General features: G+C 34.2%; 1 protein-coding gene across 2 annotated transcripts in view; it reads right to left on the minus strand.

Annotated features, from left to right (window-relative positions):
- Window positions 1-1,144: 1,144 nt before the first annotated feature.
- The window catches only part of LOC123709289 (troponin C-like), a 31,597-nt gene continuing 5,775 nt past the window's right edge, over window positions 1,145-26,966 (minus strand). Inside the window, exons 1-6 of one of the 2 annotated variants that reach the window (XM_045660498.1) lie at window positions 13,541-13,624; window positions 13,446-13,476; window positions 12,479-12,622; window positions 4,976-5,092; window positions 1,564-1,695; window positions 1,145-1,260 (exon numbers count right to left, since the gene is read on the minus strand). In XM_045660498.1, the coding sequence (XP_045516454.1) occupies window positions 1,232-1,260; window positions 1,564-1,695; window positions 4,976-5,092; window positions 12,479-12,622; window positions 13,446-13,476; window positions 13,541-13,543 (456 nt within the window). In that variant the 5' untranslated portion in view covers window positions 13,544-13,624 and the 3' untranslated portion in view covers window positions 1,145-1,231. Of the gene's footprint in view, window positions 1,261-1,563; window positions 1,696-4,975; window positions 5,093-12,478; window positions 12,623-13,445; window positions 13,477-13,540; window positions 13,625-26,966 lie in introns of those variants that run through there. The other variant, XM_045660499.1, reaches the window with a different exon arrangement.

The following is a 26,966-nucleotide window of genomic DNA, read 5'->3' on the forward strand; positions in this document are numbered from 1 at the left end:
GATGTTTTCCTTTACAGTACGTGCGTATGTCAAAAGCAGAATACACGAAAGAATCACACGATCAAGCCAACACTGCCTTTAATTAAATAACATTATAGCTTTACATACGAAACCCTCTTTCTGCTAGGAATAAAACATCACCTGCACATGAAATTAAATTCAAACACGCCTCAGTGCAAAGCTCTGCCGGAAAAATCCTGTTTAAATGACTTTTTTACATTACTTTGAGCGTGGCTTCGGTAGACAACTTTTTTTATTTCGCTTCGATAGGAGAAAATAGCAGAAAAAAAAATAATTTAATATGATTGCAAGACTTTAAAGACGACTGTTATCACGCAACATCCAATACATATTAATTTATTAATACTACATACATAGATATAATACGATTCATATAATTAAATGAAAAAGGAGGGCAATCAGTGGCCTTATCGCTTTCAAGTGATCTCTTTCAGGCAACAACTGTGAGAAAATAAAAAATAAAATAGATAAAGTAAGCAAGAAATGCAAAAATACATTATACATAATATATTAAGACAATACTAGAACAGGATCAAAAAGATAAACTAAAAAAATGTGTGCGTGTACACACGTAAGAAGTGAAACTTCTTTATGACCTTATTATTCGAAAAATTATCTACAATATGCAACTTTACAGACATTGGTAAAATACAGTTAAATGAGATAAAGTTTAACAAAAGGCTTTTATGAATACAAATAATACAATTATTTCATTTTACCTTATTACTACTAAGATTATTGCAGAATTTCATTAATTGTTATAGAATTATTACAATCATTGTTATCGTTATCCTTTTATAATATGAAGGTAGATGATATCTATCCTTTGTCAAAAAGTATCAAAAAGAAGTTTCACTTCAAAAAAAAGTACACATGAAAAAGAAAAAGTGCACATTAATCGAGATAATTTTTAGATTAGTTTTTCATTAGTTAGTACAAGAGATAGGGATGCGATTTGGATATATAAGGTTTGTACAGTAAAGGAAGATAGAGAAGGAGCTAAGCAAATAGGGACGGAAAGAAGATTCTAGAAGCATTCGCCAAGAAATAAATATTGTTACTTATAATACATTTTTGTTTTTTTTTTTAAAGAAAGTTTAAAATAAGTTATAAAAATATCATATAATGAACAAAAATTTTATTGTAACAATACAGTAGATTATTAGATAGATATATCATATGTTTTTTTTTTATATTTTTGTCGCTCGTCTTAGTCACCAGTCATCATTTCCATGAATTCTGAAAAAGAATATAACTTACGATTTGGACATGCATTTAGATGCGAAAGCTTATTATAGTTTAGAATAAATATGTTTTTTTTAAATTATAATTCCGAGTATAGCGTTTTGCATCTCACAAAGGCTATTTTTTAAATTAGATCGAGTATTTTTATTTTAAATTCATTGTAATTAAACTATTTTTAGAATGATTTAAACTTGGTGGTTTTATAACGCACCCTTACTGTTGCTGACCTTTGAAAACATTAATATGAGATAATTGCATGGTCTACTTTCTTACTCTTAAAAAGCTTTTAATACGAACCATCAAAGTCCACGGTGCCTGATGAGTCTGTATCGATTTCTGCTATCATTTCATTGAGTTGGTCTGACGTCAACTGATCGTCCAACGCTGCAAGGATCTCGCGGAGACTTGATGTAGGAATATATCCATTACCTAAATAATATAAAAAAATATTAGTAATTTTCATATTCCAAGACAAAAATGTATAAGTGGCGCTAGTCCTTTTTAGGTCTGGACCTCACATTTCTGTGTATTTTCTGTCAATCTAATAGGCTAGTAGAATCAACCTTCTAAGCCTGACACACGCCGTCGGCTTTTCGTGTCTAAGGCAAGCCGGTTTCCTCACGATGTTTTCCTTTACCGTTCGAGCGAATGTTAAATGAGCATAGAAAGAAAGTCCATGGTGCACAGCCGGGGATTGATGCTGCTGAGCCAACCAATCCGTGGAGCAAAAGAATATCTATTGATTGTAAAAGAATAAATAATTTACTAAAAGCTTGAACTTCCCTATAATTACAAGTAAGGTGAAATACGAAACTTGTAAAAGTCATGGACAACTTCAAAAAGTTGTAAAAATATTAAATTTGAATTTTGAAAAAGCAATCCATAGGTAAGGTGTTCCACGTAATTCCAGATTGCTGAAATAAATTTCGTAAGCACATTGTTGAATGATACAGATTGCTTAATGGATTTTCTCGATACATTGGCTAAAAGCTTCTGCTGAAAGTAAAAATTAGGCGCTGAAACATTTATACTAAGACCTAATGGTGCAGTTGGCAGATTATTTAAAGTTCGAATGTCGAAACACAAAAGTTATTATATTGTCAAAATTGTATGAAACATTATTGTGTTCATGTTTCAGACGTTTTTGTTTGAATTTGTTTTAATCATTATAATTTTAACAATAGCTCCATTTGTAACCTAGATATACGAGTATAGCAGATATCCTTTGTAGTTGTTGAAACAATTTAAATAAAATCGGTATACAATCGAGCTTCAGAAGTTTTATGATCATTTGTCAATCTAATAGCCAAGTAGGTGTTCAGCCCCCTGTGACACACGACTGACTTTTTGGGTCTAAGGCATGCCGGTTTCTCATAATGTTTTCCTCTACCGTTTGAGCGAATGTTAAATTCTTACATAGAAAGTTCAGTAGTGTAAAGCCGGGGCTAAAACCTCAGACCTCAGGAATGAGAGTTGCACGTTGAAGCGATTAGGTCAAAACTGGTCTATAAGAACAATTTACTATCATATAGAATGAGTTATCTAACACTAGTAATGTTTTCGCAGTTTAACCTATTGTTAACCAACTTCGAATAAATCTAAAAGTTACCCTTTCTCATGGAAAGTTCCCAATAGATGTATTCTTCGTCTAACATACAATCTTCGGAACGTCACTTGTTTTATCTAAGATATTTGTGGTCACAATAAATTAAAAAACTGCTTGTAATCCATACAATGAAGCCACAATTGCGTAGAACATTTTTTTTAATCCGACTCATTATAAGTATTAAAAATACATTGTATTCAGTAAGATAAAATACCGCGGCATTATTAAAATACTTCGTACAACAAAGGCCATCAAAGGAATCGTAATAAAAATAAACTTTACTCAGCGAACTATGAAGAGAAAGTCATATTGTTGAAAATGTATTTTTTAGATTAGATGTTTTTAAATATAACTTTATTTGTATAAGTTAGTATAGAACAATAGGCTTTTTATATACTTAAGATAATCTGTTACGTTATATTCGAATAAAAATGCAGTGTAAACTATTACGACACTGAATTGTCTGTGGGGGACTGTGCATTTTATGGCGTTATACAGAGTTGTTGTTAAATGAAGAGAAGAATAACGTATAGATAATCCATGACTGAATTATGAATTAGTCATGGTCAACAATAGTACACGTGCAAGCAATCCCAATTTGTAAACAAAAGAACAAATTTCTTAGAAAGTTCGTATGCATGATGCCGACAGTCGAGTTTATAGTGGACTAGGATAATAAAGCGCGAAAAGAACGTACAGCGATGCGCAGTTTTTACTAATTTTAGCAGCTTTAAAAGTACTTTACTCCATTATTGTCGTTATTGACAGTGCGTATATGTAGTCATTGTATGGAAGCTAAACCAACCAAAGGTTCGTCGTTAAATCGAGCAACGTTACATGGAGTTTACACTAGATATGTAGAACCAGCACGCCCTCAAGATGGGCTCTAGGAACTCGCCAAGGCAATCAACCCAATGGACTATTTCCCGGGCTTATATCTGACATGAAGCTGGTTCCAGGCCGCTTGAGACCGAGAGAGAATACTTTACCCTAACCTAACCTAAGTGAAAGACAAAAGATTGGTCTTTTCTAGGGTATCAGCATAGCTATAAATATAGTTAAATGGACACCACATGTACATAGTGTAATATGGAATTAGATAAATATTAATCTATATTAAACTTTATGTTAAGACTTCGAAGACAATGAATTTCACTGGTTTAAATTTTACACCCACGCGGCAATAATGTGAAATAAAATTGCTAGTTTCATTTCAACAGACCGCTTTCATTATTATTTATTAGTAGTAATATCACTAAATCAGCTTAATTTTAAAGTGCAAATGCTGCTATTGGGAATATATAGTAACCGGTATAGATTTTAGACATAACTATGTTCACTATGTTTTTTAGAAAGTGTTCAGTGTTTTTTATAACGAGTCGGGACATATACAACATAAGTCATTCAGTCACAACGACTAGTCAAATAATTTAATCGAAGAATAAAAAAATCCACATTAACACTTTTTATCATACTTAAAATCACAAGTAATTAAAGAAAGTAAATACAGAACGGCCTCAGATTTCATGCAGGCAAACCGTTTAATAACGCTTAAAATTGAATGATTCATTCTAACTTCCTAAAAATAGCCATAAAATGAGAATGGAGTGTATCCCTTGTATCCGCTTATGTACCTACCCGACCCTGTATATTCTGGGTACGGTGGGTTACGACCAGCTACGCCTCAGAAGAAAGCTAGCTGTGTCATTATATTTATTTAAGATATTTACGGGTCGGGTTCATAATCTGGATATAATGGAGAGACTGGATCTACGGGTACTAAGTAGGAACCTGAGGCTTCAACTAAACTTTGGACATTCCAACTTGGTTAATGAAGCGCCACTCACGTGAGCAATACAAATAATTAACAAAATTTCTACTGAGACCTATTTGTTTTTTACACTGGCAGTGTTCACAAGAGTTGCTTGCTATATTGTTAGTTATAAGACAGGGATATAAATATATGATTTTTATGTGGGATAATCGGTGTGGGTATTATTATGACGTTCTATTGAATTTGTAGTATTTGTTAAGGTAGAATAATGATTTGGAAATAAAAATTACTACATAATAAAAATCACTACAAATTTTGAATAAACAGACCTTCTTTGTCATATAATCTGAAAGCTTCTTTAAGCTCCTTTTGTAGTGCTTCGTCGTCTTCATCCAAGAAGTGGGTCGCAACTCGGACAAATGAGTCGAAATTCAGCTTGCCTGATCCTGAAATTACGTAATGCAGTTGCAGGCTTAAAATAGATTTAAACCATTGAAAGGTTTCACAGAGAACAATCGTATTTCGTGTCTTATGGATTTATGATTAGAGGGAAAATGTTCACATTTCCGAATCATTTCGTGTGTAATGTAGTAAAAAGCCACGTAGAATGAAGTCCTAATCTTCCAAGCCACAAATTTGGTTGAGCAGTGTTGGCCGGCTTCACAGTGGGACTCTCATTCCTGAGGTTCTGGAATGAGTTTAGTTAGCTATTAGATTGACAAACGAACACAAAACAGAAACAAAAATCTGAGGCCCTACAAAAGATTGTAACGCCACTGATTTATTTATAGAAAACACTTTTTCAACGGACTGAAGTTATATATTATTTTACATAAATATACGTTTTTGTTTCCGACGTTTTGCATGCTTTACAGCGTGCGTGGTCTCGGTGATTGAAGACAAAAGGTTGTGAATGCCAAAAAGTATCACAGCTGTAGAGAAAGTTATATTATCTGTATTTATTTCCCGGGGTTCATATCGACTAAAAGATGACGGGTTTTTGCAGAAATTACTCACGGTGTCCTCTATTTTGCGCGGATTGTTTGTCCTGGGGTTTTAGTTTGGATATTATTGGATCATTTTAGGCCATCTTCTTTATTGAAATTGTTGTGATTTTTTTATTTTAATGGCGCGTACCAATCTTGGCAAGAATCTTTTTTCTTTCGCAAGTACTTTATAATATATAACGTCAATCCGTTGAAAAAGTGTTTTCTTTAAATGTGTAAAAGTTTTTTTTATATAAAAGGCAATACTACGTTTTATTTAATTTATTTTATATTTCCGTTTAGTAATGTCGTTTCGCAATAATTCTATACAAATGAAATCCAAATATATAAATTTGTTCTGCAATCGCACTTTCGTAAACAAACAATTCTTACATAAAACCATTAAGAAAAGAGTATATTTAATTGTTCATCTTGCCGTTTTTGTTTATTACCCGAATAAATAATATATGATCTCATCCCGGGTTTGCACGGACAGTACGTAAATATTCCCCATTTATATTTAAAAAATAAGTTATAGCAATATTTAAACTATATCAAAGCGTTCTTCTAATTGTTATTACTACGTTTCAATACTTTCCTTGTTTGTTCTTTCATTGGAAAATGATAGTTTAGAAACTTTTAAAACCATATAAAAGGAATTAATAACATAAATAAATTGTTTTTTTAAATTCATAATGTGGTCTTTTTTAGACACTAAGGTGTTAATAGTAGTATTGGCCTAGTGGTTTCAGCGTACGACTCTTATCTCGTAGGTTGTAAGTTTGTTCCCTGGAGCAATGGACATTCTGTCTATTTAACATTGGCTCGAACGGTAAAGGAAAACGTGAGGAAACGTTCGGGTCTAGCAAATGTTGACGGAGTGTACAGGAGGCGGATCGCCAACTTGCCTATTAGATTGACAAATGATCTTTGAACAAATACAGAAGTCAAATGAAAACCTAAAAAGGTTGTAGCGCCACTGTTGGGTGTTATAGATGTTTGTTAAATAAACAAAATGTTCATATATTATGACCTAATATCGTGTTTCCATTGTCTCTTAATGAGGCCTAGAGGATAATGGATTATTTCATCCTTCTTGGATATATACGAATGTGAACCAAAATCCGTATATTTAGGCAACAAAGACATTCGTAAATTAAGCTCTCTTCCGGTAGGGACTTAAGAACGTGAATCATTTTCATTTCTAAATGAAAATTGTTGATTACGTATTTCTTTTATATTTTCTGTGATACTCTAGTCCATTATATTTCGTTATGTAGACTTTATTACAATACATAAATAAATTGCAATTTATATAATTAAATAAAAAGGTGGACAATACGGGACATTATCGCTGTCCTGTGATTATTTTTACGCAACCACTGAGAGAAAAAAAGTAAATATAAATTACATATAATTTATTTTTAACAAAATGCTGATATACGGGAGTCACCGATTACGCTAAATTTCAATTCTAAACGTAACCTTTTTTAAGGTTTCTTGGTTTATAACAATTGTGTAAAACACTATTAAAATTTTATAATTACATTAAACTAACAACAATATCCCGATAATCTGTTTTATCTAAAACTCCGATGGGATCAATACCAGTGAACTGTAACTTTATCTAGCTATTTGGGATAATTTATTTATTTACAAATAGTTCAATACACATATCCATGTTATAAAAGAAAACACTTAGATAATATACAAAGCCAGAACAGATGACATTCATTACAAAATTTAAGAAACAGAAAATATAAGTCAATTGAGTACAATAATAGAGAATAAAGATAACTGAAATTTGAAATTAAACATCTTAATATTTCAAAGAAAACCCTAACTTGTTACTATTGCTAAATAATGTCAAAGTCTTCCCTCTTAAAATATTTCCTCACTCTCCCTTTGGTTAGGTGAAAAATGTCTACATGTTCGTGAATATTATTGTACGAAACAAAAATCCAAATAACTTAGTTTAATTCACTGCATGATGGACATATAACCTTATATTGTATTCTAGTATTATCAGAATATTCAACATCAATGTAAATCTGAACAAAGCTTAGACTTGTAAATACGAAGTTTATGTGAACTTATCATGTTGAGCAAGTTTGCTGAAGTTTCTATGGAAGTGATTGTGACAGTTGGGGCTTGTCGGACGTGATAAAATCTCATGTAAGTTTGCAATACACTCGCCACAATTTCGACTGACTGAATTTTGCTATCTCTAAAATGTACGAACCGTAAAGTTAAGACGTCTTTAACAAGGGATATATATTGCAATTTTAAAATTTGATTTAAGACTTTTAAAAGTAGTTTCAATTATTCAGTAAACCACTTTTAAAAATGTTACACTTTTAATTAAATTATGATCAACTGCACAAATACTCAACAAATAAATAAAGTTTCACATTTTTCTAATGGATAAAATTGTATTATTTAATATAATTTTTACTTTCAAGTGGCCTCATATAATAATCGCCATAGACAACTATTTAGATTATTGTTTCCAAAGTGGTTTAGGGTTTTTTTTACTTGGAAAAATGCATTGCGAATACTGCGGCGAAACTGTTTGGTGTGGGAGGGTTATGTGGGAGCCGCTATTGTGCATACCCAAGGCGCCACCAACAATTGCCTTAGGCGGGATGCGGTAACAGCAGAGCCTTATCCGCTTCCCGACATGCGATGCGGCGGTTGCGTCCGCCTCACCACGCCCATTGTTGGTTTGTCTTCACAGACCGGGCCATACGCTAGGGAAGGTCAGGTCCAGTACTTGGAGGGATGGGTCACCATCACTTCTTTTGAACGCATGCTTCCCCGCTTGAGCACTTTTTAGGTGGCGAGATTTAGAATGTGGTTTAGGACAACCATAGGTCTACGGGAGACTCGAGACTACATTGGCGTGTCAAAAAATAGTGATTCACAATTCGTAAGTGTAAAAATATAAACTATTTTTACCAATCCAAATGGGGGCTTTTCTAAATAAAATAAGTGATAACTGATTGGTATACTGAAAATTAAGTTGCATGGGGTATTTTTTTACATAATAAACTAATCAATTAATCAATGAATCCTCTTCTTTTTTAAAACTATTAATTCGTTGTTCAACCGAAACGCTTTCGTAAGAAATGTTATTGAATGTGGAGACAAAACATTAAATTAAATTTTAAATCAAATCTATTGAAAAATTATTAAAGTTATCTTACTTACAACACAGCCACAGTAGACAACAGTACACAATCCCTATTTATCTCTAAGTAGATTTAAACATGGGCTTGGGATGTTTAAATTTTGACATGTGTTTAAACCAGTCTCAACGCCGAATTCGATTTATCAGTATAAACTAGATATCAAATGACGCTCTTTAAGTCTTTATTAAATATAAGGTGTGTACCAAATATTAAAATTCATAATTAAGCCCATATATAGCTGATTGTATAGTTTGGCAAATAAATACTTTTATTATTAGTATTGGTACTTTAACAAATCTGATTCTCTAAGCTCCATAAGCACCCAGGTCCTCCAGATAGTGTCATTCGTTTAATTAATTAAATATAATGAAACTATCTGGTCAATATATTCTTGAAGCCTTGTTGTATGTACAAAACAATAGAAACGAATTTAAAAGAAATGGTGCCTTTCACCAGTACGCGGGTAATACTGAAATGTGTAGAACTGGCCAGTTAGACACATTGCTAATGAAAACTTTTTCCAATTTCAATTTTAGAACGCTTTGGTAACCAAATGTAGTATATTGCATTCATTTGTCATTTGTTTTTCTGAATTGGCGGCAAATATAAAACTCTTGTTACACGTGAAAATTAACCTAACGCGAGAATTTTTTTTCGATTAGCATTTCTTAACGAAGCCCCATCTCGTACCACTATTTACATTGGTTTAACGATTTTAAGAGTAGACGTAGCAATCTCAATGATGATCCGCGTGAGGGACGTCCTTTAACAGCGACTACTGAAGATAACATCAGTGCTGTTCGAGGTCATTTCGCGACGGTTGTACTAGAAGACGGAACGACAGTTACTGCAGACTGGTATGTCAATCACTACTTGCCTGTTGTTGGAAAAAAATCAACAGCAGCGCCTTTTAAGCAGGACAATGCTTCAGCGCATTCCGAAAAACGTACTGTTTAATAGCAGGTGTCGAGATAATGATTCATCCGCCTGTGTGTCCTGACTTGGCACCCTGCGACTTTCATTTATTCCCAAGAAGTAAAATTGGAGGTATTCGCTATACGAGTCCTGAAGATGCGGTGAAAGCGTACGGCCCACTGCTTTTCTCAGTGGTTCCATCGAATGCGACGATGTGTAGAGAGCAACAGAGATTGCTTCGAAAATCAATAAAAGTATTGGCAACCTTCTACATTAAACATTTTCAGTGTTACCAAGGTATAATAATACTCGAAACATGCCTAATCTAAGCGACTAACCAGGCTCCGGAAGATAAACCACTCCTCATATGGAAATTGTGTTCGTTTTTACAACAAACTCCCAAGCGAAATTAAAGAATTATCAAAACTCTCGTTAAACGTAAATTAATCAATAAAGCTTTTTTATAAATTTTACGAATATTTGAATGATCCTAATAATTTTTATGAATCAAAACTTGAAGCTTATCTTAGTCTTGAGCGTTCTTCTTGTCCGCTCTACGCACTTGACTTGCATACTGGTAGTAAATATACACATACATTTAGAATCAATTTCGCATTTTTTTTTGTTAATAAGTGGACGTGGTTAATAAAGCTGTTATGAGTTTGAATATATTAATAACTACAACTAGTACTCTTAATAATTTTACGTGAACTTGTCTATAAAATATTTGAGAATCACTTAATGGGTGGACTAAACGGAAACATACATCATGCGTATAGAACTCGTGTAGGACATCGAATGTCCTACACGAGTTGTATGGAAAATTTATGCGTTCGAGCCGTCAAAAACTGTCACTATGACGTTAATAATTCAATTCAGTGACTGAGATTTAGCTAGGTTTCTTAATATTTAGTACATTTTGAATTAGGATATAATAAACAAATTATGTATGTAAATAAAATACTTTATTTTATTCATAAATTGTACTTTTTTGGTTTAGCTATATGTACAATAGAATTCAGATGGAAGAGTAGTAAGTCCCCTAGTAAGTCAGAGACCTGTGACACTGTTCGCTCTTCTTTAAGTTTACAAAGTTTCATCAAGGGTAACACAATTGGTTTAAAAAAAAACGAGGCTCTCACTTGTACATTCGGAGTAATCGTTACTAAAAAAACCATCGGCAAAAAAAATTACAGACATCTATAAAAGATCAGAGAACCAGCAAAAAAGTATTTGCCTCCAAAATTTGCCGCCCCAAAAACCTGCCGCCCTGGGCTCTAATCTACTCAGCCAGCTGTTATATCCGCCACTGATGGAAATAATGTCGTAAAGCCCGCCGTACTACAGATACACTTCGAATAATAGTTTCGACAACAAAAGCTACTTTTCTATACAAAAGGACCAATAAAACACATACAAATATGTCCCATGCCCCATTTTATCTATTAAGCTGATATGAATATGTTTATAAAAATATTACACTCAGTCAAAACCAAATTTTATGTGTTTGGTTACAGTTTACGTATCAGTTAAACTTGTAAACACTTTGCGATTTTATGAGCGTGTCTGGGACAGTTTTAGTTTGCTTTGATGTTTAACAAAATAGCTTCGTTGAAATTACCTTGACGCCTCAATGCCATACAGGATCAGTATTAGCTGAATTTAACGAGAATTCAGTACAACACAAATATCGAGAAAATATCACTCCTAATTACCTCATAAAAATATGAGAAAAAACTCAAACTATATTATAATATACATAAAAATTATACGGTATATTAATAGCGACAAAGTCGTTAAAGGAGGCCACAGAATTTTATACATGTTTCAAATGAATTTGATTCTTGTAGCGAACACAAGGAACGAGGAAAACAAATGAACGAATGAGGAGCCTATTATAACAGATTCCGTCGATAGCAAGTATGAAAAGATATAAATATCTATTGATGCAAAATCTGGGTCCGAACAGAAGGCTACGCCCACATATTAAATGCACGATAATATAGTGAGCAGAGTTGGCCTAGTAGCTTTAACAGTTAATTCTCTTCCCTGAGGTAGTAGGTTCGATCCACGGCTGTGCACCAATGGACTTTCTTTCTATGTGGGCGAATGTTATCGCTCGAAAAGTGAAGGAAAACATTGTTAGGAAACCGAAAGGTCTCAAATCCAAAATGTTGACAGCATGTGTCAGGCACATGATCAGGAAACAGATCCAGAAATCTAAAGCCCAGACCTAAAATGTTGTAGCATCACTGATTTATTTATTTTAACCTTCTGTAACATTCCGTCTATAGCAAGTATAAAAATCCATTAGTGCAAAGCCTGGGTACGAAGAAAAGCATGCGTCCATAGATGGGCGTCGCATTGCGTGTTGTTCCCACGAGAATGTAAGTGCGTGCTCCTATTTCACGATGCCTCCTGCTGATGTCATGTGGAACATGGTGTGATGGTTGCAGCCCCTTACAAACGTTGTGTAATACAAAAAAAAACGTGGCGATTAAAAAGAGTGGCGGAGAGTTTATTGCCAGTTCTTCTCTTCCGTTCTACGCCCTTCGATTTGAGAACTGGCAGTAAATGTAAAATTAGAAGCATTTAATGTATATTCCTTTTTTATTGACGATCATAAGTGTACATTGTGTTACATATGTATATGAATAAATGATTTTTAATTTGATTCGCGTCAAGTAATTTCAGAGTTAATAACTATTACATTTTGAATCTATACAAAGTATAGTCATACCATCAACATCTTCTGCATCCAGCATCTTATCCAAATCATTATCATCGTAGTTATGCACCATCGTATTGAGTATTGTACGTACTTTCTCCTTCTCGATTTTGCCTTGTTTGCTGGAATCGAACATACTGAAAGCCCGCCGTAGCACTGAACAAAAGTCAATAAAATTCTATTATTATATATCCGATATCATGTTACAATTTTTATATATATACGAAATAGTGCAACCAAATTTTCTCAAACAATGGGTAATAAATGATTGTCCAAAAGTATAACTAACTAACCAGAATTCAAAATTTAAGATAGGTGAGGCTTTTAACTTTCAAGAAACCATATAACGTATTTCCAACACACAAATATACAGTATTAACATGAATAATATAACATGGTGATCGTTTATATATATTTATAATTTAATGTTCAGCGATTAATAATTCTACATATTCATATAAAGAGGTGGGTCATAACTTCCATTATTGAGAGAGTCACAACTAATATACTAAGATAACTATTTTGATAAATCATAAGAAACCTTAGAATTTAAATTAATGTTCATTTTGCAGTTCATTTTGCATGCCTATGGGGGTTAAAATTATAATAAACATTTATCCATATTATCTAACGGGAGGACGTGGAATCACCAATTACCCAGTATATTAATGTCTATGGAAATATAGAGAAATAATTATTGGAGCTAATCTTAGTTTTTCACTATTTTTATCTGTTGGGAATTTGAAAAACTACTGTAAACTGTAGTTTAGTTCCTTATTTATATAATTATTATGCAGTACTTAAAATTAATCATATTTATGGACTACATTATTTAGACAAGCATAATGTAGAACTTGAATGAAAATATATATTTCTTTTATTCGCAAATGTCATAAACTTTGAACAATAAAGAAATGATCACCCATCACATATGATTTATTATAGGTATTAATAATGAAAAAGTAAAATAAAAACGTACTTGCAATTTGTTCTTCGTCCAATTGAGTCGTCTGCAACACAAAAATATTTTTCAGTAAAATTATTTAACAAAAAGCAAAATAATTTCGAACGCACCATTTTTAACTTTGACGGGAAATAATGAAAGGAAAATGCGCGGGATGCGTTCCGTTCACGCGCTGAGACCAACTGGTTAACAAAGAGGCATCCATGAGGTATAACCACAGACAAAAAACATCGATGGATAATTTGGCTGAAGTTTTTATGTGTGTATAAATATTTAAGAAGCCTCTATCGTAGGTAACGCCTGTAGAGAATAACTCATCATAATATAAGAAAGAAAATCGTTTAAATATATATATATATATATATATATATATATATATAATAGAGGCAACACATAATTATTAAATTAGAGAAAAATGTCTTTGGAATATATTCGAAATTTTAAATCATAAAGTTTCCGGTGACTCCTTGGTATAACGTCTATTTATAGAATAATACAATTAGATAATCCTTAGTAGTCTTGGAATAAACTCGGAATTCGAATTTCGAATGTTTTTCAATTTTCAAATGCGAACGATGTTGCTGAAAATCACACTGACGCGTGAAACTGTAATAAAATTGTTTGTAAGATTTTAGTAAATTTTCTTCATTTATTCAACATCGAAAAGTATATTATGGACGTTATATTTTTGGACGTTTTGAGCTAGGCTTTTAAATTGTCCTAGGCTTATTTCCCAGGAATAAAGAGAAATAAGAAGTCAGTTCTATTCAGTTTGCGCTGCATTATATAAGTTTCTTTCAAAAGTACATTTAAAAATATCGTTGTAATATATTTTTTAATCAGATTAAAACGTTACTATGTTATTCTTTCGCCGTAAAAGATTACATGCACTACAATTTGAGAGATGGTTTTGGTAATGTAAGTACCTACACTAAAGTACTAAATCCTTTGACATATACCAAATACTGTACAAGGTAGGATTTTCCCCACTGTACATATCTAAAATGAGTTTTTATTTGACCTATAATGACTCTTGAACAGTGCATACCTACGAGTACACACATTTTTTTACATTTTTTTTTTATTGTATCTATGACATCCATGCCTAAGACAAATGTTCATATAATTGCCAGCATAAAGATATCAGTGTCCTAAAATGTTGGGAAAACGAACACAACTTTCTACACCTAGTTGTCAAATAATGCCAGTAACTTAAATATATTGATATTTCCTTAAATTAAGTATGACGTGTGGAGGTCTTCTCCAGAAAATAATCTTTAGTAGTAAAAAAAGAGCAGTCCTTTTCTTAACGGCCGATGTGGTAAATGCCTTTTCTGACTGTCACATAGGATTATTTAACCCCCTGTTTTATATTAAAAAATGCTTTGATTTGATTAGTACGTTCTTTGTGTACAATGTATTAAAAACCGTCAGTAGTTTCATAGTTTAATATTTGGTCATATAGGCTGTAGATAATGTGGCCAAATGCCAAATATAATCGGGGGGCGAGAATATGCATTTCATTCTGTTTGGTAAAAAGGACGTGACCATGATGCATCACGCGGCGTGTGTACGCGTGTCCAATAGACGCTGAAGATGTTGCTGGCCAATCACAATCAAACGTGCTGTCGTTTCGTATTTCGATTTACATTTTCAACTCACGGACTCGAATAGTCTCTGTTTAACACAAAAAAATAGAAAAACAATAATCTGTGGCAGCAGTTTTTGAATTTCGAACATATGCAGCTTTTGAGCAACTAAAAAAGAAAAATAAAAACAATTTTTATTATTTCAAAATTGGAATAATATTTCCATAAATAATAGCTGTCATTTTAATTTTAAACATAAAGCAAGTTTAATTAACCTCAATGAAACGTCACGTTCCGGAGCTCCGCATTAATTGAACGACTCTCAAGTTTGTCGCATCACTTTAAGTGCTTTACTAGAATTAGCTAAAGCTTTTCACAATAAAGAATTATGCTAATGTTATGCAAATCTTCTGAAAGCCTAGCAATTATTTTGTATAGCCACCAATAATTATGTTCATACATAACGGATTTAATTTATTATAAAGCACATACATTAAGTGTGACAAATCAAGCAATGGAACAAAAAATCTTAAGAAAAATCTACTTTATGAAATAGTACACAGTAACAGATAGCTAGGGAGCTGGTGAGCAAATTAGCTAGCTCATGTGGCAGCCTTTTTTAATAGCGACAACTGTACGATAAGAATTAGGACCACGTCTGTCACCGTGGTAGTGCTGCGTTGACAATTGACACACTCATAAAATCTAAAAATAACGTGTATACTAAATTATTTACACTGTTTCAAAAGTGATGTTTAGAAACCTTATTAAAATGAAGAAAAAAAAATCAAATTCTACTTATTAATTTTTAAAGACTTTCTTTATAATTTAAATGCAAGCTTGACAGACCTGTTCACTGTTCTATTAGATACCCGCAAAAAAAAATATTCTGCCACCATCGTAGTGCTGCGTAGTAATCGTATCGTGATCCAGAGACCTGGATGTGTGCCTTATAGATTGGACCATTAACCCCAGAGGCAGACGCAAGCAATTTTGTACAGATTAAAACCGCTTAAAAAGCAAGTAAATCATATACTTAAATGTTAGCCAGCTCCCTTATTACGAGTCTACCCCTTAATAGACCGTAAGTATTGTTATTCGACACTTTCTTATATTATAAAATATTTTTAGTCAATAAGGTTAGATTTTAATTACTTATTAGTCTTTAGTTAGGCCATATCGTAATGTTGAATTGGTCTTTGTGCATAGAAAATTGGTGAAAAATATCTATTTGTTTGACATATAGTTTTAATAAATCCAATATGTGTAGGGCTATACTCTTTATGTTACAACATGATGTCTTAGCACTTCGCTTAGACAACGATTCATAGTTGCAAATGCTTGACGGACCCATGCGGTTTCTTCGATACAAAAAGTTCTTCTGGGTGTTGTGTGTGATATTGCGGGCTTCTCGATTATTAGGAGGTTGCACGGATGTGACAAGCGCTGTGCCTTCTGAAGTTGTCATGTCATTTTCGTACGTGTATTTTTTTATGTAATCGAATAAAAACGGGCCTCGTCTGATACCATCGCCCATGGACACTTGCAAAGCTAGAAGGTTCACAAGTGCCAGCCTTTTAAGTACGCTCTTCTTGAAGGACCCTAAGTCGTATTGGTTCGGAATACTTCAGTGTCCCACATAGTGGTGGTGTGCGGCAACGACGTACGTCGAGATGATATGGATGGTGTTTTGTATTCTGCTTTGCGGTTCCGATAATGAAACTCAGCTGCAGATATTAGTCCGAACAACTCCTCTGAACACTCTCCATGGTGTTTACCAGGATGAAGATGCTGAGAGACCCCACATCTCTACATACATACATATGCTTTTTCTAACATATATTCATTTCTCTTCGTTTTAACATATGTTACATAAAATAAATAAATGGCCCTACAACCTTTTTAGCTCTGAGCATCAGATTTCTGTATCTGTTCTATGAGCATTTGTCAATCTAAGTGGCAAGTAGGTGATCAGCCTTCTATGTCTGACGCACGCCGTCGACTTTTTTGGGTCTACGGCAAGCCGGTTTCATCACGATGATTTCCTTTACTGTTCGGTGGAATAAATATCTACCATATTGTTAGCTAAAACTATTTAACGTTAGCAAACTTTGCTCTTGTTATTAATGTTTTTAATGTTATTTTATTATAATTATGGCTATCTTCTGAATTTATTAGAATAAAAAGCTACACTGGGTACAAATCTAATGTAAGAAAAACTTTATTTACTATTTTTTTTTCAAGGGACCTTCTTTAATAATTTGTGAAGTGAAAATCTCAAAATCGTTATGCTATTTTTTTCTAACACCCGATTCATTTACAAAAGTTCAGTGTTTGAATTTATGTGAATAGTTCTTGCTGAAAAGAGAGCAACACTGCAAAACTAACTGTGATGTATAATCATCAATTACGAAGAGACTTTTGCAAAATTGACTTCTTTGCGTTGTGATATCAACATTTTAACAAGATAGAGACTTACTTTGTTGTGCTTTTGTATTGTGATATTAACATTAACGAGATAGATACTTTAACTATATTAACGCTTTTGTGTTGTACTTTGCTAAAACGTGGTAGGGATAGGAAGTGTAAAATGCTCAAAATGCGGCATAATATCATAAGAATTTTAATAAAATTGTTACCCATGTACTTGTTTCATTTCTCTACATGAAAATTGAAATTATTCCTTAAAATTCTGTACTTGCATACATGCATTGCATTTTAAATTCTCGCGCCATACGATAGTACCTATAGTACCTAGGCAGTAACTGGAGCGCTGGTGTAAGCATTTTTACTATGAAGTTGGTGAAGAGGAAGAAGAAGTCGCTAGAAGTAATAGTGTTCTGTGGTGGGACCACATTAGGTCCGCAAAAGACCAAAATAATTGTCATTTAGACCTAACAAGAAATCACAAAAATACTGACTTTGTAAACTAAATATTATTGAAGTCTTTCAATCGAAAATTTGTGAATTGGCAAAGAAATTTGACCTACCGGAATCCTGAACGGTTACAAAAAGGTAAGAAAAAATTAGGTCGTCAAGCGACATTGTTAGAATATATGAAGCCTTTAACATTAAGATAACTTCGGTTCATGTTGTTTTATTGAAAGTGATGTAATTTTTTATTATTTAAAATTTAATCAACTATGTAAAAGAACTAGGGTAGGAAATTAAACACTCCAATAATGACTGGATTCATTATAATTTACTTCATTCATTTCGCTGATTTAATGTTTAAAGACCTTTATTTCTTGACTTACTTGACTTGACTTAATGTCCTATAACCCCTAGGTGGGGCAGAGGGCGTCCACAGTGAGTCTCCATCGCGTTCGGTCTTGAGCCTCGTGTTTCACCTCGCTCCAAGTCTTTCCGGCTCTCTTTGCCTCGTCCGCAACTGTTCGGCGCCAGGTTTGTTTGGGACGGCCACGCTTCCGCTTTCCTTGCGGATTCCAATCATGCGCCTGCTTGGGAATATGATTGAGATCCCTTCGGAGTGTATGGCCTATCCAATTCCATTTGCGTCGCTTGATCTGCTGGCTGATCGGGGTTTCTCGACAGCGCTCCCAAAGTTGCTCGTTAGAGATCTTTTCAGGCCAGTAGATGTTCAGAATACGGCGAAGACAGCGGTTAACGAAGACTTGGAGTCGGTGCGAGATGTGTTTGGTGACCTTCCACGTTTCACACCCATAGAGCAGCACAGATTTGACGTTGGATCCGAATATTTTAACCTTGATTCGACGCGTCAACATCCGTGACTGCCATATAGGCCGAAGTTGTGCAAAGGTTGCTCTGGCCTTGGCAATGCGCGAAGTGATGTCCTCTTCTGTACCTCCAGTTTCAGACACGACGTTTCCGAGGTAAACAAATTGTTGAACGCTTTCTATGCCCTCTGCACCCACCCGCATTGGGGTGCGATTCTCAACTCCAACACGCATTTCTTTCGTTTTCCGGGTGTTGATTTTGAGTCCCGCAAATCCCGCCTCGCGTTCCAGGTCGTCCAACTTAGATTGCATGTCGCGGTGCGTGTGACTCAGCAGACAGAGGTCATCGGCGTAATCCAAATCTTCTAAGATTAATCTTCTAAGGTTAATCCCCACTCTATTCCGCGACGCTGGTTCTGATGTATGAGATCCATAATCCCGTCGAGAACAACCAGGAAAAGTAGTGGCGAGAGTAAGCAGCCTTGCCGGACGCCTGCGTGCACTTGAATATCGTCTGAGACGAGACCATCGTGAATCACTCTACAAGAATAGTTCCTATAGCTGGCCTTAACTAGGTTAATTATCTTTGGCGGGACACCAATGTTAGAGAGTCGCGACCATATGCTGCTCCATCTCAACGTATCGAAAGCTTTTTCGAAGTCAACAAAGGTAAGATAAATCTCTCTCTGCCATTCTGATGCCTGTTCGAGAATGATACGAAGAGTGTTAATTTGGTCGGTACACGAGCGGTTAGGCCGGAAGCCAGCTTGTTCTATGCGAAGGAGAGGCTCAACGGCTGCAAACAACCTGTCCAAGATAATTCTGCAGAAAACCTTGGAAGGGGCCGAGAGCAAGGTGATACCTCTCCAATTGCTGCATTGGCTTAGATCACCTTTTTTGGGCACAGTAATAAGAAGGCCCCTATTCCAGTCCTCCGGAAGCTTCTCGCTGGCCCAGATTTTCCCAATCAAAGGTGTCAGCGTGTCGACGGTAGTAGCCAGGTCCGCTTTTAACATTTCTGCGGCTATTAAATCAAGCCCTGGTGCTTTACCAGTCTTAAGACCCATGACCGCTCTCTCCACTTCATCACGTGTAGGTGGTTCGATATCGATGTCTAGTGGCCTGGGTGGTGGAAATGTCTTGCATGCCTCCATGCGTAGCTGTGGGACGAAAGGTTTCCTCGAAGTGTTCACGCCAGCGTCGTAGTTGCCCTTCTGCTGTTACGATAAGTTGACCGTCTTTTGATTTTAGAGGCTTTTTATGCTGACTTATCTTTCCTGCCAAGATTTTAGTCGCTTTATACAGTTCTCCCATGTTGCCGGTATTAGCGGCAATTTGAGCGTGGTCAGCAATACCGTCAACCCACAACCTTCTGTCCTTTCGCGAGCTGCGATAGATCTTCTTACGAATCTCCCGATACTGCTGTCTGAGGTCGGCTTGTAGTAGTTCGTCGTTGGTTCCGAGCAGTTTTAGGTGGAGTTCCCTACGGTCGTTTATCAGCTGCCAAGTAGCTTGTGACATCCAATCCACGCGCGAGTGCTTAGTAAGACCTTTATTTCTCATTACAAAAAATGTATTTTATTTACATGAGAAATTTAACATGTACATACGAACGATCATCAACCGTTCAAACTTCAGTCTACTGGTCTCATTCTGATATGTATCTTTAATGGCTTTTTGATCTGGTTAAACGCGCTAATATTACAAATTTTAGACGGTAATTGATTAAATTTCATTACATTAATTGTCTAACTTTAAAGTAAAACCTAGAAAGGCTTGTGTGCTTTTTTTTGAATGGGGTCTCACTGTTGGCCTTAAGGGTTTTACATCTCAGCTCGGGCTGTTTTGCCGTTTTCCTGCGAGGCTCGGACCTGGGCCTGGGCCGTCGCGGGGTAGTCAATCGCTTCAAGGACGGAAGCTCACTGGAGTGAGTTAAGTAGAATGTAATGGTCCACGCCTTCCCCAATGAAGGCGGTTTTTTTACCCTAATTTTATTATTGCCCTTGCGCATGTGCCACAACTTGTTATATAATATTTTCCCTTCTTCGACTCAACTATCACTTTGGGCAGATGTTTGACGTCAATTCGTTAGCAACCGAACCAGTCAAATAATCAACTACGACACATGCGCGCTTGTAGCAAGATTCTTAAGAATATGGTTTATATATTTCATAGAATTTAGAATTTCATTAAATAAATATTAAAAACTCATTTTTCTTTTAAATTATTGTTCTGTTTAGACTCTGGTCCCAAACACACAATCTTTATCCGACTTAAACGGCTATCGCTTGTACGTTTTTGAGATATCGGGTAGGAAAGAGTCTGTAATTGTGTGATCGTATTGTTTTCCATTGTACGTTAAAATCTATAAAATGTTCGTACTGGTATTTTGTTCATAGCACATCTATTGTTATCGAAAGTCTTATTTTTCTTACAATAATGTTTAAAAGAACAAAGCTGCATATGACATAAACAAGCGTCGTAACAAAGTTATTTCTATTTTACATTATAGCTGATTTGAAGTGTCAGTCTAAACCGTTAGACTATTTCATGTATGTGTGGATAATAAAAGACTGGAATGTGAGACATAAAAACGTTTGGTTAATAAACCTCACGCGTAATAAAACTACAGATTAAGATACTATAAATACTGTTTATACGGTCAGGTAGTCCGTTCAAGACCCGGGTGATCATCAATATTCTATGTACAACTAGATGGTACGGTGAAGAAAAATTTGACAGGAACCGCATGATTTAGATGACGGACCAGCACATCTACTTGCTTCAAAAGTAATACTAAAGAATTGGATACAGAAATATTTAGACTTTATACTAATAGGCCACTTAACGGAGGCGTAGATAGAATAGAAGATAATACTAATTCTTAATACCGACAGTATGTTAAGAATTAGTATTATAAGTAAATAAATAATTAGTTGGCAATTGTCGTTATAATAACTAAACATATGTAGTTATTTTATTTATTAACACGTTGCAGAGATATAATACAATGACATAATTAAATGAAAAAGAAAGCAACTGTTGGCCTTAACGCTTTCGAAAGATCTCTTACAGGCAACAACTGTGAGAAATCTTTTTTAGATAAGATAAGTAAGAGGTGCAAAACAAAGTCATTGAAACCTATGTAAATAGTGATCAGGACAATATTAAGAATCACGACAACTTTAGATCAGTTTCACACCAGTTAGTACGAAACTGTTGGGGATACTTGGTGTATCAGGAAGGTTTTACAGTGGAGATTTAAAAGAATGAAGAAGATGCATAAGAAATATGTACTTTAGTTATCATCCAAATTATATTCGCAAAATATACTAATGATTTTGAATGGCCGAAATTTTTTTGACATATTCAATGAATTTACTCAACTAATTTACTCAAAATAACTTTATTTATATAGGTATACAAGTACACTCGTGAACATCAGAAAAGAAGTTAAATGAATTGTATATTTACATTTACTACCAGTTCGCAAGTCAAGGGCGTAGAGCGGGCAAGAAGAATTGGCAAGAAACTCTACGCCACTCTTTTTAATCGCTAAGTTTTGAGTCATACAAATTGTTTGAACTGGAGCAAATCAATCCCAAGGATTTGGATCATTTTAATATTTGTCAAATTTATAAAAATCTTTATTGATTAATATACGTTTAACGAGGGATTTGAATTTTATTAATATTATTCATTAATATGGCTTAATATTAAATTATTTTTTATTTAGCGTGAAAAATAACGTTATTGTGAATATGAAACCTACGTATTTCTTTTGTATTGGCTATGGTACAATATATTCCCTTTTCCCCAGCAATATTTCATACATTTCGATTGTTAAAATCTTCTTATTGTCCGGACGTGTTCAGGAAATTGTCCAGGAGACGATATTCAACTTCGTTCGTGTGGATCAATACTACGCTGGAAATATATTTATTTAAATCTTTATAATTCACTTAGACGATAATAACAGCTAAATGTCTGCATGTTATTATCGGAGATTGAGGTGATACGGGAGGAATTTCGTATTCAGTCTCAACGTCCATTCCACAAGGGCACTTTTTGCCACGCCCAACCACTACGTAGAACTAGCTACCCCCTACCATACAATTGAATTTAGGATCCTACAAGATAATAGTGTTAAAAGGCTTGCACTTGCAAGCCTTCTGTGAGTGTCCATGGGCTGCGGTATTACATAAAATCAGGTACCCTACTTATGTATCCCTGTTCTATGAAAAGCAACCGCTAACCTGTCAACTTAGAGAACTATGTCTACTAATTAATAATAATAATTAATACATTATTTAATAATAATAACTATTATTATTAAATAATGTCACCGTGACCACGCACGCTGAAAAGCACGCGAAACGTCGGTAAAAAAAAAATTTAGAATTATGTAAATAGTTATAAGTTTTAATAATAATACATAGCTTTAATCCGTTCAAAAAGTGTTTTTCTTAATGTGTAAAAGCTATTTTAACAAAAGACAATAAAATAATTTCACCAAAAAATCGCGCAGGGCACGAAACTCATTTGAATTCATGAGATTTTTTTTTATAGAACAGGAGGCTCGCCTGATGTTAAGTGATACCGCCGCCCATGGACACACTAAATGCCAGAAAGGTCGCGAGAGTACGAAAATATTAAATAACACGTGAAACTGTTGGTAAAAATAATGTCACGAAATGCATGTCAGTAATTTCGTAATGTAATTCCGGCTTTAGACGGACACAGAGTAGCATCAATTTATGTAAACAAAGACACATACAAAATATAACAATTTTAAAGTTATAACTTCTGTTTGTAACACTCGCTAGGATTTGACGAAGGTCCATAGGATAAATTATCGTGATGTTAGATTGGAGCTATGATTAATATTTTATTTCTATGTTAGAGTCTATGATTAATATTTTGATTTAACATGACTTTTCTCCAGTTTCCAAAAACTATACCAGCCTAGTGCGCTTTTAGATGATGTCATTGGAGAATCGTAGATATTTAATTGATATATCGTTTGCATTTAAGATATTTAATCGGATCGATTGCAAATTTAAATGTCGTATCCTCTTTAGATACCCCACGAATCCCATTTGTACCCCCTTTCCGGAGAACGCGTTTTTTGAATATATTAAAATAAAAAAAACTTTAGAATCGTAAACAATGTTAACCAAAAACTTAAATAATAGAAATATGAAGTTTTTATCCTTACTTACGAAGTGGTGTAACTTGTTATGTTTTTTTAAAGTGTTTACCGGGAAAGGGACAAAGTCTATCCTAAGCTCCACTCCACGAAGGTGGTTACGGGCATCAGGTAGACGGTTCATGGTTTTTACCGTCATAATACTTATTGTACGGAGAAAAACATGTTGTTCATAAAATCAATAACTTATCACAGTTGTGGCTTTTCGAGTGATTACTTATTAAAGGAAGGTTTTCAATGAAAAAGTGTTTAAAATAAATTCAATTAAAATAAACTGGAACGACTTTGCTGACTCTTGATTTAAAAGATGCGTTTGATGGAGTAGTTCATGGTGATATCTGTTCCATATGTTGCTGTGGAATATTAAATTTGGCAATCTTTCATATATAGTATATAGATAATAGTGTATCGTATAAATATTTAAAAATTTTATGCTTTAGATAACTTTGATCCATTTGAAATATTAATAACAAATATATATCTTTTCAGGCAAGAAATAAGCCAGCAGATGGCGGTGGACACGTTAATCAGAAAAACTCCGCAGGGCAGAAAGTCACTCCTGGTGGTCAAAAAGGTATCTAATTTCAAAAATTTACTCTTGTTTACTAACAAGAGTTGCTATGGTATAGAATACAATACAATAGAGGTATAGAAATGGTGTAATTAGGCTACGAATTTTTATGCTTAATTAGTTAACTTAAGAAAGCAAATAACAATATACATTGTTAAACTTCCAATTGTATATATCCTATCATTATTGAAAACTCTTCTTCATAAACATTTCTTAACCATATCCTATCCTGCTCAATCGTGAATTTTGTAATTCTTGTATTTATCTGTTATGAGGTTAGCGTTATGGTTTTTAGTTTATTTACTATTTTTGCACACATAGAAAGAACGTCCATTGGTGGAAAGCCGGGGATCGAACCTACGACCTCATGGATGAGAGTGGCACGCTGAAGCCACTACGCCAATACTGCTGATAACCTTGTTTAGAAATATTAAGCTAAATTCTCCCTATCTTTCTTTACAACACACCAATAAACATTGACTTAAAGTGTTGTATATTTTTAATAAGATACTCAATAATAGGTGGGGCGAAAGGCGGACCAAAGACACCGGTGAAACCATCAGCGCAGAAGGGTTCGGTGAAGACAGCACCTCCTAAGCAGGCAGCGGCTGCAGCAGTAAAGACACCGCAGGGCAAGAAGAAGAAAGGTCACAAGCACCAACAATATGAACTTATTGTTACTATTAATTTGGTAAGTATATTATTTAACTACATATATTATGAAACATTTATAACTTTATAACATGTTATAAAGATGTTTATGTTACTGGATATATAAAATATATATTTAGGAGGTTATTCCTACTAAGCGGCCTCATTCGCACCTTTTACATATACTTTAAATTATAATCGAATTAAATAAAATCCATACATCTATTCATATTGGTTAGTGTCAATGAGAAAAAATGTATTATAAAAAATAAAATATGTTTATTATGGAACAAAGAAATAAGTATCAATTATTCCACGTTATTAAATTTGAATAGGTAGACATCGGTACTCATCGGCAAAGAAGACAGAGGATGTAGGCCGAAAAGCCGGCGTAACAAACTCTCGGTACTCTTTGAAAATAGCAAATCATCAAATAACACTTATTTTAAAACAAATATCGCGAATCAATTAGAAGTAGTCTGTCTAGCACTAGTTCGAGGCCCTTTAATCAACTAGATAATCGTTAACTTAGTATAAGCCTTTTTACGCAGCTTTTCTTTAATACGAAATGTATTATATTGTAAATATGATGACATAATAAAAACTACACAAACCACAAACGACCGCACAAAAATAAGCCCTCATTTAATTATATACACACACATGCAAGTAAGTCTAAGTTGATTGATTCTTACTGATTGTTAAAATATATTCCAAAACAGCACTGATTATAATTTAAAAAAAAATCTTTATTTGTTTAACCATATGTACAATAGAATTCAGATTGAGGCTTATTAAGTCAAAAATATGTGACAGGGAGCTTCGCTCTTATTTAAATTTACAAAGTTTCAACAAGGGTAACCAACCAACCTTGAGTTAATAGTTTTTTTCTAGAATTTTGGATATAGCTGTTAAGATAGAGATTGGGCGGTAGTTACTGATGTCCTTTTTATCACCACTTTTAAAGATTGGATGGATAATTGAACTCTTAAGAATGGTAGCGAAGAAACCGGTTTTATAACATACATAGGAATTGAGAGATAATGGGAGAAAGTAATGGTGATGCTAGTTTTAAGAAGAAATTTCATCAGAGAGGTATGCTCTGCTGAGAGAAAACGAAGAGTTCTGGCCTAGGCTTTAATCGTGTTGCCTAGACATCTAAAAGGCGTAATAGAAACCGTGGAGTTCCCATGTCTAGACCCAAAAGTGATTTTTCTTTAATTTTTGTAAAATTAGTGATAAAATTGCCAATTTTCATCATAGCGGTATGCTCTGCTGAGAGAAAGCCAAGAGTTCTGGCCTAGGCTTTAATTGTGTTGCCTAGACATCTAAAAAGCGTAATAGAAACCGTGGAGTTCCTAACTCTAGACCCAAAAGTTAATTTTTTAATGAATTTTTCTAAAATAATCGAAAATATTGCCAATTTTCGTCATAGAGGTATGCTCTGCTGAGAGAAAGCGGAGAGTTCTGTCCTAGGCTTAAATTGTGTTGCCTAGACATCTAAAAGTTGTAATAGAAACCGCGGAGTTCCCGTGTCTATACCCAAAAGTGAGTTTTTTTTAATGTTTCTAAAATTAGTGATAAAATTGCCAATTTTCGTCATAGAGGTATGCTCTGCTGTAAGAAAATAGACCGTAATAGAAACCGCGGAGTTCCCAAGTCTAGACCCAAAAGTTAATTTTTTAATGAATTTTTCTAAAATAATCGAAAATATTGCCAATTTTCGTCATACAGGTATGCTCTGCTGAAAGAAAGCGGAGAGTTCTGTCCTAGGCTTTAATTGTGTTGCCTAGACATCTAAAAGTTGTAATAGAAACC

This window comes from Pieris brassicae, chromosome 5, assembly GCF_905147105.1.
Source record: "Pieris brassicae chromosome 5, ilPieBrab1.1, whole genome shotgun sequence".
In the NCBI taxonomy this organism is placed as follows: domain Eukaryota; kingdom Metazoa; phylum Arthropoda; class Insecta; order Lepidoptera; family Pieridae; genus Pieris; species Pieris brassicae.